The following is a 20,427-nucleotide window of genomic DNA, read 5'->3' as shown; positions in this document are numbered from 1 at the left end:
AACAAAGACCCAAACTTTTATCAACTGGCAAAGATCTGGCTTATTCTGCTTAGCTTGGACTTAATGTCTCTAATGGTTATGAAAAGCCCTAAGTAGCTCTGCAAACAAGGTCAGAGTCTGTCTGTAAGTGAGGGTGACTGTGCTTATAGGCAGTAAGACACAGGCCACAGAAGTCAGTGATACGAGAAAGAAAACACATGCAAAAGGTTAAGAAGAAAACAGGCTGCTGCTGCTACTGAAGACTGACAGGGGCAAAGCAAATTTTATGACCTAAGAGCTAGATGGGGGAGAGGGGATGAGGGATAAGGGGATTAGCTAATGACATTTAAGATATATTTGAAGATTTCTTCTAATTTCTTTATTTACTGTACTGTCCATATATTAAAGATGGGGCTACTGTGAACAGTTCAAATGAAAATTAAAACTATTTCCAATTATCAGCTAAGGAGTGAACCCAATGCTTCACTGGGCATGGAATCTTTAAATGAATAAAAGATAGTAATCAGTTCACAACACTCTAATGAACAACATTCTTGCATCTTCAAATTCATCCTCACCTTCCCTCTTTTAGAAAGGCTCTTAGACTCTCCAGGTGATAGCCTCCATTGATTGTTCTGCTAATAAACTGTTCATTAGCACTGCTAACTATCAGTAAAGTTGAGGTACCATTGCAAATAAGGTTACCTGCTTGGGAAGAGTCAAGAATTTCTTGTACTTTGCCTATTCGTCTCTTCTTGCCATATTATACTTTTGATCCTCTCCTTCCCTTCATTCCCTACCTTGACCCTCTGGAAGTGTCTACCCACTTTCATTCCTGTGTCAATAGTGGCCTGGAACCATTGACCTCTTAACTGGATGGCCCACATCAGGCTCCCAACACCCCTGTGGTAACCTGCCAACATTTAGCTTAGCTAGGACAAAGGGAAGAGGAAGTACACTCTTGCTAACTTTGTATCAGATCACTATCTGAACTGTGGCAGCCTTCTGAATGGAATAATCTCCATGGGGTACTCTCCTCCCTTTTCCTCCTTCCCCTCACTTTAAGAAATCCGTGTGAAGGAGAGCTCTATGCGCACTTTTGGCATGCAGCTCTCCAAAGACTGTGCTTCCACAAGGACAAGCTAAGAACCAACATGTTCTAGGTTATGCTGATCTATATTTATTGGGCCACATAACAAAACCATCTATGAAAAAAGAGCAGAGGGAAAGGCACCTGTCTGCCAAGGATGCGACTCTGTGGCCTAAGGCAGGGGTGTGCACAGTTCTTGAGCGCACAGGGTTTCTATATCGCTGTTTCTATAACCTGGCGATTCTAGTCTATGTACTATACCTTGCATACAAAATTCCATTTCCAGACTCTGACTAGAAAGCTAATCCTTCACATGTCCAACTCTTGGCATCCTGGCTTCCTTTTAAAGACTCCATTTTCCTAACTTCAAGGCCTCCGGCAAGAGGCCTTCCCTGGTTCCCCACAGCCAGTTTCATCTTCCCTTCTAAGATTTCCTCCCTTCTGCTCTCTGTCTATTGCATGGAGGCATTTATTTACTTGTTGCCTCTATCATTAGGCTGTAAGCTCCTAGGGACCAGGGACCATTTTGGCCCTTTCATAAAGAAATCCTCACTTCTTAGAACGGTGGTTGACACAAAATAAGCAGCAAACTGCTTCTTGACTGATCTCATGTCTGACTTTATCATTCCCTCTTCTCCCTTCTCCTCAACTCAATAAAACTCTGTCTCCCTATGACCTCTAGGATCAAATAAGAACTCCTCTGTTTGACACTCAAAGTTTCTTCACCCCCTGGCCCCTTCTATCTTATATTCTGCTTTTTTCCATGTAACCTACAGTTCAGTCAAATGAGCCTTCTTGCTATTCCTCAAATAAAACCTTCTATCTCCTGCTTCTTTGTCTTAGCTCTGGCTGTTCCCCCTTCCTGGAATGCACTTCCTCCTCACCTCTGGCTCTCAGAATGTCTGGTTTCCTTCAAAACTCAGGTCAAGCACCACTGCATGAGACCCTACGTGGTCCCCTCAGCTGCTAGCACCTTCCTCCCCAATATTACCTTGAAGCTTTTTTTGTATAAATATGCATATGTACCTGTTGTCTCCTCCCCTTTTAGAATGTAGGCTCTTTGAGGTCAGGAACTGTTTCAGTTTTGTCTTTATACCACCAGTGCCCGACACAGTAATTGCTTAATAAGTATTTGTTGGTCAGTTATTGACTGCCTAGAATATCAGAAGCAATAATTTGCATGAGTGTCAGTTATGCCATTTTAAGAATTCTATAGGTCGTCAATTTATCAAACACTTACCATGTACCCAGAATTTGGATACATGTTTTCAGGTATATAAAAAAATATAAGATGCGGTCCCTTTCCTCAAAGATCTCACCATATAAATGGAAAGGTGAGACCAAAACACTTAAAAATGATTAGAGAATAAACAGAACCATTAAAAAAATCACTTATAATAGAGAATGTGTGAAATGGATCTTTAAATTATAGGATGTCTACAGAGAGCAATGACTGGTAACTTCACCAGCTATTATAGCAAAATCTCATCAACTCATTCCTGGACTATAGAAGAGCTTTCTGGTTGCTGTCCCTGGTTCAAGTTTCAGCCCACTCCTATTCAGCCTCCACTCAGCTATCTACCAAAGCAATTTTCCTAAAGCACAGTTATGATTATGTCGCCCCTGTACTAAAGAAAAAAATAAAAAATTTCAGTGGAAATAAAATGCAAACAAACACAGCAAACAAGGAAAATAATAAAATAAAAACCAAGAGACCATTAAGAGATTTCATTCTAAAATTACATAAGGAGATAAGGGTGGAAGCAGAAAGCAAATAGAAGTGATGGTGGAGAAAGTGGCCAGAAACACTAAGGACTAAACTTCATAAAGCCTCAACTACAGGTGAAGCAAGGCTTTTGAGGGACTACCTATAGAATGGTGACGGGAGAGGGCGGGATATGAAAGGGGAATGAGAGCAAGAAGATAGAGGGGAATATATAATGTTGCCTAATCACATCAAACACTGGCAATGATGGAAAGATAACTCCTGTAGTCTCTTAGGAAGAAGAGAACCTTCAAGAATAAATGAAGGGGCAAATAAAGGGATTGAAACAGGGGGAAAAAGGAATCTCGTTTAGTGGTAGCAGGGTGGTGTCACTGCTGAACACTCTCTGGGGATAAGAACTGTGCAATAAAAGGAGCTGAGGAACTGACAATGGGTACAATTTCAGGCATTCTGTGCTCAGAGATGCTTATCCTGCCTCAGGAGAAAGGTAATCAAGAGCTCCTGGGAGTAACCAACACTCAGAAGAGCAGGAAAGCATGAACCCTGGGAGGACATTTCATGGCTAATGGGGGAAATAATGACCAAGGGAAGGGCAAAAGTTAATAATGAACTGCACAAAAAGGAGATAGGAAAATTCCTACCACAGTACAATATCTTCTCTATCACCTGCAGGAATAGGTATTTCTAAGACAGAGGCACAACAGAAAATGGCCAGGGGCTAAGATCTACAAGGCGAAATATAACACAGCAATTATTTTGAAGAGGGAACACAAAATAGAAACCTTAGAAGCTTTAATTCCACGGAGAATACATAGACTAAAGAAGGATTAAATAAGTATCAGGGTCATGAATCAAAGAATAAAAGTCTAGAATACACAGAAAAGAAATATAATGAAGAGAATGAGAGAATTTTTAAGAAAAAGACATAGAAAATGAAATATTAAAACTAACAAAACATGCTGAAGGAAAGAGGGCAAGGGGATTTTTACTTGACTAACTAAGGGGAAGAAGAGAGCAGAAGAATTAATTAAGTGAATAAAAGGGAGAAAGAAACAAGAATTAAGAGATAAAAGAGTAAGAAGTAGTATGGGGGAATAGGGGTTAAGGTCAAAGAAAGAGCGCCAGTAGGGATAGTGTTATAGGGATGGGACTCTGAAGATCTTCCCTGCCCCTTGGCCCTGTGATAGGCTTAAGTGACTCTGAGAACCTTCCCTGACTTGAAAATATACTCTGCCTCCTAAGAGGTTGAATGTGGTCACATGGAGCCTGTGGCGGGAGGCTTGTTTTTCAGGAATGCACACACCTTGTTACTTTGTGATTGGGCAGTAGTAGGTCAAGAGGGCAGTGACATTCTCTGACCCAGGAGAAAGCTAGATATACCCTGATGTGAGGCTTTGCTTTGGGGCTCACTTTGGGAAGAGTTGTGTGATTTGATACTCTGGGCAGCCAATGAATCCCTTGGCTTTGAAAACCTAGATGTTGGTGCTTCCCTCTCTGGTAACTAACTAGGTATGGATGTAATGGTCAGACAGCTGTAAGCCCTGTCTACTGATAAGGTTCTCTGTCTGCTTGTAACTTCTGTTTGTATTCTCTGAAGTTCAGGGTGCTGACTTTTTCCCCTGAACTAGGTAAAAGATGTTTGACTGATTGAAGTAAGACTGTTAACCCATTTTGAGTTGCCTTCCTTTAGAAAAGCAGTTCTAAGAACCTGTGCTAGCAGCCATCCTGGGTATGGTAGGGTGCTTGCTGCTACAGATGGTTTGCCTTAAAGCAGAAAAAGCTAAAATAACTAAAAAGACAAAGTACTGAATTTACATAGAAAGAAGGGGGGAAAGTCTAATTTGCAATATATGTATATTTATATAATATGTTATATAACTATATATTCCAAATTAGGTGTGCTCTCTCCCTCTCTCTCCTCTCATCTATGTGTGTGTTTATGCATGTATGTATGTACATACATACACATATATACATACATATAAATGACAAATGGGCAAAAATATAAGCAGAATTCTCATAACTCTAAATGTAAATGGATTGAAAGACCCAACAAAATGAAAAAGAATGATAGATTGGATAAGAAAACAAAACCCTACAATATGTTGCTTACAAGAGACACACCTAAGAAACAGAAACATGCACAGATTAAAAATAAAGCGTAAGAAAAAAATTTACCATGTATGCATGCAGTCAGTCCAAAAAAGCAAAAACTGTAATCAGGTCACCAGATAAAGCAAACAACAACATCCAGAATATAAAAATGGATAAACAAGTTAATTGCATTATGATGAATGGGCATAAATGTAAAGCATTATTACTATGCTATAAGAAATGACAAATGCTTTTATACAAAGAAACATGGAATAATCTATATGAATTGATGTAGAGTAAAGCAGGTATTGCCAAGAAAATACACAAAATTATTATACAACAACATAAGTAAAAAGAACGGCACACACAAAAAGCAAAATTTGCAAAATTATTTAACAACGTTGTTGTTTGTTTGTTTGTCCTTCGTTCTCCAAGAGTACTATGACATCAGGAAGGTGATGCCATGACTTGCAAGTGAATTGGGTTTAAGTGAGAGGGCTGTGAAAAGTCACCAGCTTCAGTTTCTCCTCCAGAGCCATCTGGGTCCAGTGGCAAGACATAGATCAGGAGAAGTGGAGATGGCACTATATGCAGTGGGAAATGTTGGCTTTTTTAAAAAGCTAAAGTCTCTCTCAGGTCTCAGTTTGACTGGGGCAGTGCCCATTCAGTGACTGAGGCTAGGTAAGAAATCAGCAAAAAATGGCCTCTTTTACCTAGTTTAAAAAAAAAAAAAACATCTGGGAAGGGAAGACCCTCAGGGCTCCTGAACAAAACAGAAATAGTTGCTATTTACATTCACTCAGAGCCATCAGGGCCCAAATGAAGACCAGGTGGGGCTTGGGCTAGGACCTATTGTTGGCCACTCAACAAAAGGCACAGTGATTTGGGTTTAAGGCTTGGTCTTTAAGAAAGGAGACACATTGAGAGGTTTCAGCAATCAAAATTTACATTCCTTTGGGTAGAGCACGCACAGGTAAGAGTATTACATGTGGACCCTGTGGGAAAGTAGGAAGCCCTACAAGGAGAGGAAAGGGGAGGGGAGGAGAGAGAAGAAAGGAAGGAGCTGCACTGCCCAAATACAACTGGCCAGTTGGGTCCCCAGTGGTGCAACCTGTACTACTCACATATTATTGTTTGTACTTTGTTCTCAAAGACATCAGGAAGGTGATGCCATGACTTGCTAGTGAACTGGATTTAAATGAGGAGCCTCATTTTCTCCTCCAGAGCCATCTGGGTCCAGTGGTGAGATATATAAATCAGGACAACTGGAGATGTCCCCCTCTGTCTACTGTGGTGCTACCGTAAAGGTCTATTTTTTTAGTATCCTATGAAAGTAACAGGTACCTTTCTGTACACATTGGTTAAAGTACACCCCTATCCAGAGGCAGAAGAATGACTTTAGGGGTTTCTACTCAGCACCCTCAGTCACAAAATTCATGAAATAATAACTGACATTTATATAGGGCTTGATAGACATTTTCCCATTTGATCCTCAAAGCAGCCTAGTGAAAGCAAGTAATAGAAATATGGTTTAGACCTGTAATTTCAATGGTATAGGGAACTCCCAGGTAACAAAACTGTTTACCAATGCAGGCTGGCACCTTCTCTGCAATTTATAATCTTAGTAGGCAACACAAAGATTATCAATCCTCCTTTTATGGAAGAAGAAACTGATGCACAGAGAGCTTAAGTGATTTTTCTATGATCACAGAACTAGTAAATATCAGAGGTGAGATTTGAACTCAGGTTTACTTGACTCCAAGGCCAACTATCCACTACACCATACTGCCTTTAAGTGACAAACAGGCTGTATCTAGATCCTAGGTCTGAATGGACACAAGGATTGCTATTGAGTACTATTTGAGATAGCCACCTAGTCAATTCACGTTGGCCATTAAGAACATTGGGCGGGGAAACCTGTCCAGGAAATGGTCAGTCAAGTTATGGGGAGGAGACAGCTTAAAGACTGAATCCTATCAATCAACCATGCGACCACTGGACCAGCTGATCAGGGAACTTCTCCATTTTACTGCCACCATAACCTTGTGTTTTACTCAATTCATTCCAGTCCTATCCCAAACTCTACAATTTCCCTCACCTCATAGAGACCATTATTTGCCAGACCTTATTGTCTTTGCCTTCACAATACCTCTGGCATTTGGGTCCCTTCTCTCCACTATTACCTTAAGGTGACATCACCAGGCCATCCTACACACTGCTGTCACAGTCGTTTTTGATAAGCACATATCTGACTGTGTGAGTCTCCTACTCAACCAACACTGGTGGTTCCTTGTTGCTTCTATGAAAAAATATAAACTATACTCAACTTTTAGAGTCCTGTACAACCCTGCCCTAACCTGTCTTTCCAGACTCACTGGACACTGCTCCCCTTCTCCTACTCTTCGATGCATACCTGACTATCTATGGTCCTCGTACCTTTGTGTGGGCCATCCTCAACACCTCCTAAAATTCACTCCTTCCTTACTTTACCTCATAAGCTCTTTCTTCTTTTAAGATGCAGCTGAGGTACCATCTTCCGCATGAAGACTTTCCTGATCTACCTCCCCCCCACTGCTATTGACCTTCCTCCAAAACTACTTTGTGTTTGCTTTGTATATATTTATATATGTGTATATATAGTTATTAACTATTATATATTACTTGCATATTATTATATAAATAAATTATATATTGATATGTTACTAATATGTTACATATTTGTATATTATTATAAATATATTATTGTATATTTCTATATTATCATTGAATAATACGCATGGCTCAAAAGAAGAAATATGACATCACACCCCTTTGCAGAAGTAGGAAGACCCACAAGTGTGTTACATTGTATATATTTTCAGGCTTTTCTGATATATTAATCAGCTATACCATTTTTTCCCTCTTTCTTTTTGTCTTTTAAGAAACTGGTAAAGGAAATGGCTCTCTGAGAGTGATATTGGGGAAAACTTTGATGATGTTAAAAAAAATACAAACTTATTAAAAAAAAGCCTCCAGTGGTTGCCTATTACCTACCTTCAAATATAAATGCACTGGCATTTAAGGTCCTTCACAACCTGGCCCTTCCTACCTTCCCAGTCTTGTTATATTTTACATTCCTCCACGTACTTTATGATATCACAACATCTACCTTCTTGCTATCTCGCTGGCATACAACATTTCACCTCCTGTCTGCATATTTTTAATCTGTCCCTCATGTCTAGAAGGTGGCATAGTAGACAAAGCATTGAACCTGGAGTCAGGAAGACCTGGGCTTAAATCTAGGCTCAGACATTTCCTAAATATGTACAACCTTGGCCAAGTCACTTGACTTTTGTCTGCCTGAATTTCCTCAACCATAAAATGAAGATAATAGCAGCACCAACATCACAGGGCTGCTGTGACGATTACATGAGACAATGCTCTTAAAGCACTCAGTACAGTGCCTGGAACATTATAAACACTATATAACTATGATGACAATGAGGATGCCTCCATTTACTGGTTTCCCTGAATTCTCTCCAGATGTGACTCAAATCTTGCCTTCCTTAGGTGGTCTTTTCAGGTCCTGGTTACTCCTAGGTAAGCTCCTAAGCTGATCTTCCATTTACACCTTAAATATCTCCTAAGTACACAGTCATTTACACCTTGTCTCCCCTATTACATGTGAGCTCCCTACAGGAATAAATCCTGTTTTTACCTTTATTTGAATTCTCAGTACTTAGTACAGTGCCCAACATACTGTAACACATAAGTGCTGTGACTGCCTTGATTTAATTGATATTTGCCTGGGAACGACACAACATTCGTGTTCTATTATGTGGTGTCCGATATGACTGGAATAGTTTTTATTCCTACTTATTTATGTTCTTTCAATAAGTCTGTATGTTTAAGTTACTGCCGCTATATTCCACACGCTCACTAAGCCCTTCCATCTTCGCAGGACCTGATGGCACTTGGGCTCCCTTGGTAGGCCCTTTGAGAACTTCCATGAGGCCATGATGGGGACGTGATAATAGTTAACTTTTATGTAGCACTTGGTGCTTGTAGAAAGCATTTTTCTCCAAGAGACTCAAGGCCTCAGTGAGGTGAATAAAGCAAGAATTATTTTATCCCTATTTTACAGATGAGGAATCTGAGGCTTCAAAAGATTGAGGGATTTGTTCAAAGTAATACAATAGTAAAAATAGCAGGAAGTGAACAGGGTGGTATAAGGAAAAGAACACTGAATTCAAGTCAGAGGAAGTGGGTTCAAATCCTACATCTGTTTCCCTTGTGACCCTGGGGGAGTCATTTCTCTGGGCCTAAGTTTCTTCTTTTGTAAGTTGAGTGTTTCGCACTAGATGACCTGTGAGCATCCTTTAAATTTCAAGTCAGTGCTCTTTCCGCCATATCATGTGGCCTAGTCCTACAATTGGGTGCATTAGCTACACGTCTGAGCAACAGACAAAAAAAATTACTTGATGACAGAGATGTTTAAAATACTTACAGCAGGGCAGGTTAAAGCCTAAGTGGGCTGATTACCAGCCTTTTATGAATAAGGAAGGTAAGAAGGTGAAATAAAAGGATTGAGGCAAAGGGCTCTAGTTTTCCTTCCTTTCCCTTCTTTCTTTTTATCTGCACGTGGCCCAAACAATTTTAGAAAGAGAAAACAGGAGCTTTAATTCACATAATTTTTGTGGGAGTCCCTCTCAAAATGAGTTCTGGGGCACAGGTGATCTATTAGGAAATTAAACAGGAACTAGAAGAATTTTCTAATCTTAAATCAGAGAAAGGCTTGGGTAAGGGACTTTTCCCCTAGTCAAGAGGGAAAGGTTCAAAGAAAAGTTTAAATGACTATGGGCTCTACTTACCTACCTAGCTAATTATTCTGTGTTCTAAAAAAAAAAAGTTGCCCTTAGTGAGAAAACACTTTCCCTTTGAAATGAAAAAGCAAACCACAACTAGGTTTTGGAAGTTGAAATCATCTACTCATCATGGGGATGGAAAGGCTTCATGCTTTTACTTGGTAATTGGTAGATGAAGGTCTAGCTTTCCCAAAGGAGCTAAAGCCTGTATCTTTGGGTTCTAAGTTAAATGGGAAATAGTAGAATCTTTTTTTCCTCTTATGAAGATGATTTAGAACCCAAACTAGGAATCCCTGCTGTGGCCAGAAGCAGGAACCAGGAAGATTCTCTACAACAATATACCTATTAGAGCATTGCTTAGCAGGAACCATTAGACTGGTGGTTAACATTAACCATAAGACTAGCAGAGAACTGCTCAGCCGGGTCCATAAGACCTAAAGCCCATAAGGAAGCTAAGCATAAGCAGACATCAAGAGCGCCGTACACTGGAGACACAAGCTGTCAGTCATTCATATATTCGAAATACATGTATTCCCTATGTGTGGTACCAACCATACATTTCCTAGGTAAGTTATCTATCCCACTGATGGAATATGTATTTGCAAAACATACTAGGAGAAAGGTCAGGCTGGAAGAGTTGTATAAGTCAGGCTGAAGGTAAGAACTGAAGCCTTGGGATTAGATGATATCTCCAGGAAGACATGTTCCTAATTCAGTCCTTTCACTAAATTACGAATTACAGGCTTACAGGCTCACAGATTTAAAGCTGGAAGAACATTAGAAGTCACCTGAGCCAGCTTCATTTTACAGATGATGATCTGAGATGCAAGCAGTTGAAATAATTTGGTCAAAGTCTCACAACAGTGAGGATGACTCCAGCTTTCTTTCCACCCTGCCATATGTGCTCCCTATTCAGACTGGTTCTCTTTTCAGTTGGTTCCAATCACTGAGGTCTAACCGTAATCACACTCCAGTCATACACACCGAGCTAATTATCTTTAAAATGCTGCTAACTTCTTAAAATTATGCCTGATCAAAAGCTATATATATATATATTCCAGGTAATAAACCACTGAGGAAATACCTTTTTTTTGCCATCTCTACAACTGGGTAGATATTAAAGTGATTGTGAAGAACAAAAATTAAAACTGCGTACCCTGAATTACAGAAGCAGTTCCACAAGCCTTGGCCATGGCTCCACAGCAGCCGGTTAAAAACCCGGTTAAAAATTCGAAACAAATGTAAACCTTCCATGTCAGGTATCTTCCAGATTCGTGGGAGTACTGAGCGAATGCTTGTTTTCACGATGTCCAAAACCTAGAAAGAAACAGAAAAACCTCGTGTCAAACATCTGGGCTTACTTTCCCCAGCCAGAAAAAAAAAGTGGCAAGAAATAATCACTTAACATCTCCTGTAAAGCTCAGTAGGCCACTTCACCTCATTTCCATGTATTCATCACGTTTGCTGTAACACGCCTTTTCAATAAAAACAAACCCAGATAAATAAAGTTGCTTTTTTTCCAGTTTGTCAAAGTTAATTTTTTTTCACTCTTCCTAACATTATCTAGTTAAGTTCCTGTAAAAACTGGACCCAAAGTGGGATGAACACAGAAAGAGTGGGGGAGAGAAGGGGAAGGAGAGTAAGAGAGGAAGGAAGAGAGGGAGAAAGAAAGGGAGAGAGAGAGATGATGGGGGAGGGGGAGAGGGTAGAGAGAGACCCTGATTATACATTTATTTCAGCTGGAACAAATGATGTGGGAGAACTAGATGTAAGAGAAAGATACAGTTTAAATCTGGTTCTCATGTTTAGAAAACTGCCAGTTTTTAAAGAAGTCATTTTGGCTGTCTCTAGTCCATCCTGGCATGAAGAAAAAGCTGAAGTAGATATTTAAATTTAAAACTTATATCAGCAATTAAAAAATAAACATTTGAAAAAATTTTATTTACATATAACTGCATTTATAAGCCAAAGTATAAAAATTTTATGGGAGAAAAAATCTAGAGAAAAAATGAATTATTAGATTACTTTTATTATTTTATTACAGTGATCCATAGAACCAAATGGATTTTTAAGTAAAAGAAAACAACATGAATAGCTAATATTTGCATAGCAATTTAAGATGTGTGAAACACTTTACATATATTATCTTGAGCTTCATCAACCCTATGAGTTAATTCAATTAGTATTATCATCCCCATTTTACTAATAAGAAAACTAAGGCTGAGAAAGGTTAATTGGCTTGCTTAAGGTCATACAATTAATAAGTGTCTGAGGCAGGATTTAAATTCAGATCTTGCTATCATTCCATCCCTCTATCCACTATACTTTCTTAGCATTATTTAACATTAAAAAATCTTGGTTATGTTTTCTGAATATTATGATAATATGAATTGTGTTATGTGTGTGTGTGCTTAAGAGAAGCAGAAGGGAGTCAGGTTTCATATACAGAAGAAATAAAGTTGCAGTGAAAATTATATTGTTATATATATTACAGTGCTTTGCACACAGCAGGGACATAACAAACGGTTGTTGAAAGAATGAATGAATATCCTTTAGAGCAGGTTTTGACTTGGTTTGATGTCAGAAAGCAGTGGACAACACAACATGGAGTTTACAAAAGAAACAAAAGTTGGAGCTCTGATTCTGAAACAGGTAAAGCATGTGTATACTTAGCACCCTTTGTGTGGACAGCACCATGGCAGCTTCTGTGAGAGAGGGGGACACCAGATAAGAAACAGCTCCAACCTTTACAGAGCTTTCAACCTAGCTGAGGCGTAAACACAGATAATTAATGTATACAATAATTATGTGATAAGTGCATTAGAAAGTTTTATGAGGAACTATTACCAACCAGGAAGGCTTCATGGAGAAGTCATTTGAGTTGGCCTTTAAAGAACAGTTAGTAATTTAATGGCCAAATAAGGCAAGAGAGAACATTTCTTACTGTGAACAAAGGCAAGGAGGCAGGAGACCACAGAGTGTGTTTGGGGAACAGAGAACAGTTTAATTTGGCAGAAATATAGGAAACATGGGGAGTAACAGAGGAGGCTCCCCTTGGAAAAGGCTGAAAGGGGAGTTTAATACCAGCTGGTGAAGGGCCTTGAATACCAGGTAAAGGAGTCTGGAATTTACTTCAGAGACAAGAGGGAGCCCACAGAACACTTCAGAGCCAAATAATGACATGAACAGATCAAGACATAAGAAACAATTTTTTTTTTTGGTAGCAACATACAAGATGGATTGGAGACAGTATAGACTGAAAGACCTATTATTATAGCAAAGACCAGGACCTCCACGGGGGAGAGAGGGGCAGCAGGAAGAAAAAGAAAGGAATAAATGTCAGAGGCATAAACACGACGTGTAATCTTCTTGTCTAACATTAATTATTAAGTTATAATGTGCTATTTATGAATAACACTAAGTTATTTGATATATTTTACATGCTATAAGTTATAAAAATTGTACACATGAGAACCAGTACACACATGCAATTGTGTGGCACTAACTCTAAATGACAATGGAATATAAACCCAGGATAATAGCAACCCAGAACAGGGATTAAGAAAGCTTTATTAAGGAAGGTGTGTCATTAGATGCTGAAGAAAACATAGGATTTGGTCTGACAGAGCAAAGGGATAAACAATGTGTGCCTCAGACACCTACTAGCTGTTTAACCCTGGGACAGGTCCTTTTACCCTGTTTGCCTCAGTTTCCTCCTCTGTAAAATGAGCTGGAGACAGAAATGGTAAACCACTCTAGCATCTTTGCTTAAAAAACCCCAAATGGGATTACAAAGAGCAAGACAGGACTGAAATGATTGAACAACAACCAATATATACATGGCTAGAGCTTGCTCTTGGAGCCAAATGAAACTAAGTATGATACAAGTCTTGATTTTCTTGTGACTGATTTCAAAGTGCCCCCTTCCCAAACCACACTGATATTTCCAAAAAAAAAAGAATAGACAGGTGATCTAACTAGTGACAGTATTTAAAAATTGAAAAATGAAAGGTTTGTCCATTTTGTTTTGTTTTTCCATTTGAATTACTGCAAAATTGAAGGCATGAGGTCAATCCATATATTCAAGAAAAGTTCACTCTTATTTATAAGTGCAAATGAAAAACTGCTCCATATAGGTGAACAGTTGGTCTTTGTTGAAAACAACGGCATGAGGTGAAGATGATTTAGAAATCATATTAAAACCACTGCACACTGCCCTGATGCTACAGAATTTCCAGCAGCCTTGCTGATGTACCATCAACAGATCCACAGTGCATCTAGGGCAATCCAACTGAGAAGCAAAGGTGGGAAATGACAATTCATGGTGCTTATAGAGGCAACTATAGTAGGTGATAAGAATTAGCTACTGTTCTTTGGAGAAAAAATAATGAATGAGTCAAAGATCTATGGGAACTGAGCCCTGAAATCCCAATATGGTCCAAGTGGAACTGCTCGACTCTGTCTCTTCTCTTAGTTCATGTATCAATGCTTTCCCATCTAAGAAAAGGCTTTTTAAGCAAATTTGGTGTTCTCCCTTGACCACCAATGCCACAGTATCTGTTCTTCATAAAGATTTCCACACAACCATATAAAGCAACCATGGCTCCTAGCAGGGAACAGAACTGTGCCAAGGGTTGAGTTTGAATATCATGGCATCAAATAAGATTTAACGGTTTCCACTTTCCTCCAGTGAAGGATCTGTTCCGCTTTTAATACATATACCTTATTCACTAGAATTTCAAGATGATTAATGAAAAAAATGAAATCAAGCAAAGAATTTCTTTTTTATTTTTTTAGTAACAGCATAATTCTTTATTTACTAGCCAAAGCAATCCTAATTACATCAAAGCATGGAAATAAAACTGTTTGCAAGTAGTCAGTCACTGAGATAACAGACCATAGTGAGGAAGAGAAGAAGAAAAAAGCAAGAGAGTCTGGTTGGAGAGTTTGCTCATTGAACTGAGCTGGTTCATTCATAAGGGCTAATTCCTGTCCCACATGAAGATGGAATTTCTTTATTCGGCCTTCTCATACACCCTGTGGCAAGTCACATTGTTCATAACACAGTCCACCAATAACTTTCCATCTTCTACTTTTCTTGTTATTGTGCTTTCCTTCCCATCCCAAGACTGTAGCCCGATCAACACTCATTTTCAAGGGTACAAAGAGTCTGAGTTGTCCTGCCATCGGCTGTGGTCTCCTCAAACTTCTCACCAAGTTTAAAAGAGAACTGTATAGTTTTTATGGTACTCTCAGTCTTAATGGTAATCACATCCCCATTTTCAGAGATATAAACATCTGGTTTGGCCATTCCAGCCATCTTCCTCAGGGCAATCCCCACTCCCAATTCCTTCATGTACCCATCAAAGCCTTTACTTTCCACAAGGCACCATCTGCCCAGCAACTGCTTGGGAAAGGCCATGGTGATTCAGGAGAGATCAGGAGGGAACAAACCCAGAGCAGAGCATCCTGATGAAAGGTAGAGGACCCGCGTGCAGACCCAAAAAGAATTTCTTTTAAGAAAAAAAGAAGAGGGGGCGGGGCTAGGTGGCACAGTGAATAGAGCACCAGCCTTGGAGTCAGGAGGACCTGAGTTCAAATATGGCCTTAGACACTTAATACTTACTAGCTGTGTGACCTTGGGCAAGTCACTTAACCACAATTGCCCTGCCTTCTCTCCTCAAAAAAGGAAGGGAGGAAAGAAAGGAAGAAAGGAAAGAGAAGGAAAGAAGGAAGGAAGAAAGAAAGGAAGAGAGAAGGAAAGAAAGAAGGAAGGAAAGAGAAAGAGAAAGTAAGTAAGAAAGAAAGAAGGAAGGAAGGAGGAAAGAAGGAAAGAAAGGAAGAAAGAAGGAAAGAAAGAAGGGAAGAAAGAAGGAAGTAAAGAGAAGGAAAGAAAGAAAGAGAGAAAGGAAGGAAGGAAGGAAGGAAGAAAGAAAGGAAGGAAGGAAGGAAGGAAGGAAGGAAGGAAGGAAGGAAGGAAGGAAGAAAGAAAGAAAGAAAGAAAGAAAGAAAGAAAGAAAGAAAGAAAGAAAGAAAGAAAGAAAGAGAAAGAAAGAAAGAAAGGAAGGAAAAGGGAAAGGGAGCATAACAGAGAAGGGGAATGTGTGTGCATGCGTGTGTGTGTACAAGCATGAGTGTGTCTGGAGTTCTTTGTGTTCTGTGGAATATGAGCCTCAGAGAAACCCGTACCATTTTCAAGGGCAGCCATACAGTTTCTGCATCTTCCTACTGTGAGAGGCCCAAGGGAAAAAGCACCGGATTGCACGGGGATCACAGAACCCCTAGAGATAGGCATATGTTGGTGCACAGCTCTCCACTGAAAATTTCATGCTGCCAAAGAGACTGAGGGATTCAGGGAAGATCACGCTAGACATAAGTTAGTAAGGTATGGGCTTCTGAAGAGGGAACTTGGAGACATTTCTAGTTCTTCCTCTCACAAAGTCAGTCAAAATACAAAAAGAAAAAAAATCATCATCTGGAGTTAGAAAATATCTGTGGATAACATCAATATCTTCCATAATATAACTGACATTATCTGGACAAGTTTGACAAGGAAAGAAGTAAACCCAGATCACTTAGTCATGTGGAGTTTGAGTGAAACAGGCCACCTGGAAGGGCATTTAGAGTGCTTATTTCTGAAAGCTTTCAGAACACCTTAATTAAGGTCATGGTTACAGCTGACCTCCATTACTGGGTGTCTGGTCTCATCCTCCTCTTGGTCATTGCTTCCTCCTCGGCTCATAAAGTGTTCTGGGACAAGTCTTCCCACTGATACATGATCTTCTGGACAAATGGTCAATTGCAATTGTGCCACATCATAGTGGACAATTTTTCCTTTATAACACCTCATCTCTTCATATTCCATGCCACGTAGTTTAAGAAAACATGTTGAATTCAGTGAAGTAAAACGAAGACTATTTCATAAAGATTAAAGAAAGAAATAACATGGCATAAGGAATATGACCTGGAATTTTAAATCTTTCTATTTACATTGAAGCTTCTATAGTTTCCACCAGGTTTTCACTATGATTAATTAGTCTCCTGACTGGGAGATACTGTTCCTTCCACTTCAAGCTTTCCTCATCTCTGATACTCTTTGTTTTTACGTTAAAGTAATTTCCCTATAGGCTCCCACATCCTAGAAGCCTTCCTTCTAACAAAGAAAAAAAATCAAGCAGGACCAAAGGCCACACCAATTACAGGTGACTCTGTACATGGGCTCCCCTGCCACTCTACAGATGGGCTACAAGTGTACTTTATCATCTGTCATTTTGGAACAAGACTGGTCATTATAATCAATGACAATCTGGAGGATGTTCTGTAGTGTTTATGTTTTACCTTATTGTAGTTCCAATTTTTATTATTCTCCTACTTTTGCTGACTTTGCTCTGTATCAGACCATGTATCTTTCCTCTGTGTCTATGGCACAATATTATTCCATTTCAGTCCTATACTGCCATTTGTATAATCAACCACTGCTCAAATGAAGGTTGCCTAACACAGATTATTTTTCTGTTTGGGACCAGTGGAGATGTGTGCAATTTTACTTTCTTGGACCTTCTTGGGATATTCCCCATGTCATATTTCAGAGGGTATAAACATGCTGGAGACTTTTCTCACATTATTCCAAATAATTTGCCAGAATAAAGTATTAATGTACCTGTCTTCCAAAGATGCTTTCAATACTATTGCTGCTGAGATTTTTTTTTAACATTTCTGCCTAATTTGAGCAATGTTAGGTGAAACTGCAGTTGTTCTCTTTAGCATTTCCCTCATTATTAATAATTTGAAGCCTGCTTTCATATGGGCATTAAGAATCCAATTCCCTTATTGTTAAAGATTTTTCCATATCCTATGTTCAAATCACTTTTCAAATGGGCAGTAGTTCTTTCACCACTGACTTTATTATAAACACTCCTGAGTGGCTTTTTTGCAAAGAAATGCCAGGAAAAGTCAACAACTAAATATAAAACTAATAGCCAAGTTTGCCAGTACATTCCCTGTTTTTTTCCATATTTTCTTGAAATTGTGGTGCCCACCTCTGTAAATTATAAGGATTTACCTTCTGACACTTAATACTCTTTAATAGCTACAAATATAACAAAGTCTCACCATGCACAATTTTCTCTTTTAATCTATCATCTTTTGCACCAGGACATTCAGTTGCCTACGTTTGGCGTAGGTGTTTATTTTACCTTTCATTCTATTGGGTGGGGGGAAAGATCTCTGCAAAGCAGAGTTTTTAATTTTATAAAAATGGTACATTGGGCTAATTGAGCTGATGGTGCTTATTTTTTTGAAACAACTCTGCAAGGCTCTAAGCTCTTAAGCTGTTACCGCAGGCAAAGATCAGTGGAAGGATGTCATCACAGAACAAACCATAGTCAAAGCTGTCCTTCTCCTCCTTTCCCCAGGAGCAGTCCCCCGATAAAGTCAAGAAATTAAGATTCTGAATACAGTTTGGGGAAAAAAAACTGAGTGAAATAATAGCAAGAAGAGCCCTGGTCAGCAGCAATCAAGGTAACAGGAAGATAAGAGGCTTGGCCAAGCTCACACAGGCACAAGCCATTGACTTGCTCCATTCCCTATCCCCAGAGGGGAAACTGCACTCCCCCATCACTTTCTCTCTCCTTCTCTGAATGTGGGCAAACTCTCGGCAAGATGTGAGTGGTCTGGTCTAAGTTTAGACTACCAGAACCAGTGGCTAGTGAAAATGCAAGTGAGGACCAGCTCTAGCAAAAATGGCAGCTAACTACCCAAGGTAACTGTCGAGATGTCTGCCCCCTCCCCCAAGCTTAAACTGCTGTGCATCAGTAACAAGTGCTATATAGCCGGTACTGGGGCACCTCCCCTCCTTTTAAAAACATCAGAAAAACTTGGCATCGAATCCGTCTACATCATCCTACCACTGGAGGAGAAGCAGTTACAAAGCCAAGGAGATTGCAAATAGTCCTGTCCCTTGGACCGCAACTGCCCTGGCCCCCTACTCCCACCAACTTCTTGGTCTCTTCCCCTGGGGGCCCCAAGCACTTTGGACTCCGCCAGCTGGCCTTCCACCTCTTTTGTTCCAAAATGGGCTCTGTACCTTCCTTCTTGACCTTTTCCAGACCACATGCTTGCCCACGTACCCTTCCTGCCCCCTCCACCTCCAACCCCCTTTGAGTGCTGAGTTCTTCCATTAGAATCTAAGCTCTTGGAGGGCAAAGCCTGTCTTACTTCTTTGTGTTCGTATTCCCAGCATTTACCACAGTGCCTGGCACATAATAAGCACTCAATAAATGCATTGTCAGTTCAGTTCAGGTCAGTTTTAACAAGGGTCCTCCTCCTCCTCCTCAGCACTGCTATTCTCTCCGAAAAATAAAAGATCACAGTGCATGATTAATAAGAGCTGTACTCATTATGCCACACCTGGGATGTGGGGGAAAGGTTTCAATGAAGCTCTCTCACACTCATGAAGCCCCAGGACATGAGTGGGCAGGCGAGGAGGCTGACATTCACTTTGGGAAAGCGCAAAAGTACCTGTTGGTAAATCTTTAAATAAGTACTTGTCATTATTCCGAATTTCCAAACATATAAAACACGTTTAAGAGTTAACTGCAGCTCAGGCTTCCTCCTGTTCACAGGTGTGATTACTATCATAACAAATCCCCATCTTACCCTAAAACACCATGTTGTAAATTCTTCCTTTTCCCTTTCTTGGATCCAATCAAGTGCCAAGTCATGTCCCCTCAAACTTCACAATCTCTTCCCTATATTCTCCCTTCATCCCACTCCTCCTGTTCCAGAACCTTAGTACAGGCCCTCCCTACCTTTTCCATAGACCATGGGCTGAGATCTGGTAGGACTCTCTGGGAGGACCTAGTCTATTTCTTTCATTAGATACATCTAACAGCCTAGAACTCATCACCCTGAATCCCATCCCATCTCCCCGATCACTGATTTAACCTGAACCACCCTCTCCTTCCTGTGTTATGCATCCCCAGGGACCCCTTTCAGATAATGCTGACTCTTCCCACATCCCTGACTACTAAAATCCTATAGGTATAGCTCGGGTACTCCTCCATGAAACTGTCCCAGAGAATCTCCCAGCTAAAGCATCCCTCCCTTGCTCATGGGTCATATCCCAAGTTACATTATAGTTAATTTCCTACATATCTTATCACCACCATTAGATATTAAGTTTCTCAGAAGAAGGGACTACAGTTTATGTGTTCATGTTTGCATCCCTGGCACTTATAGCTCACTGTTCTCTGCAAATGGTAAACACTTAATACGTGCTTAAGCAATTAAGCTGTTGACAGTGAGTTCACAAAATAAGAAAGGGAGAAGAAAATGCAAGGGAAAACACAGAAAAGTCAATTAAACTTTCTGTATCTCTTCCTCTGACTATTCATTCAGCCTCACATCAAACTTTGCACTGTCCTTGAACGAGAGTAAAGATACAAAGTGACAGCAATCAGCATTCACAGAAATTCACCCCCTTGCCATGTCTGGAGGTCACTCCATCTCCTCACTCACCTTTCAGGTTCCAACACTCACATTCAAGTGATGATCACAAAGCACTTTCCAATAAGATGATCCTTATCTTTGTTGACTAATGAGTAAATTGGTCAGTTGAACAACATTTAGTAAGTATCTACTGTGTGTGTGTATGTGTGTGTGTGTGTGTGTGTGTGTGTGTGTGTGTGTGTGTG

General features: G+C 39.9%; 1 protein-coding gene and 1 pseudogene across 2 annotated transcripts in view; both read right to left on the bottom strand.

Moving 5' to 3' along the window:
• TTLL7 (tubulin tyrosine ligase like 7) overlaps positions 1-20,427 on the bottom strand; it is a 189,728-nt gene that overhangs the window by 10,833 nt on the left and 158,468 nt on the right. For both annotated transcript variants that reach the window (XM_069094609.1, XM_069094610.1), the window contains one exon: positions 10,890-11,050. In XM_069094609.1, the coding sequence (XP_068950710.1) occupies positions 10,890-11,050 (161 nt within the window). The remainder of the gene's footprint in view (positions 1-10,889; positions 11,051-20,427) is intronic.
• LOC138166103 (fatty acid-binding protein 5 pseudogene) lies at positions 14,511-15,194 on the bottom strand (annotated as a pseudogene).

Source organism: Petaurus breviceps, unplaced genomic scaffold (assembly GCF_028583685.1).
Source record: "Petaurus breviceps papuanus isolate PSGF00001 unplaced genomic scaffold, PetGlider_PUasm1.0 220, whole genome shotgun sequence".
Taxonomy (NCBI): Eukaryota; Metazoa; Chordata; class Mammalia; order Diprotodontia; family Petauridae; genus Petaurus; species Petaurus breviceps.
Note: the sequence above shows the minus strand (reverse complement) of the source record. Positions and strands in the feature narration are given on the sequence as shown.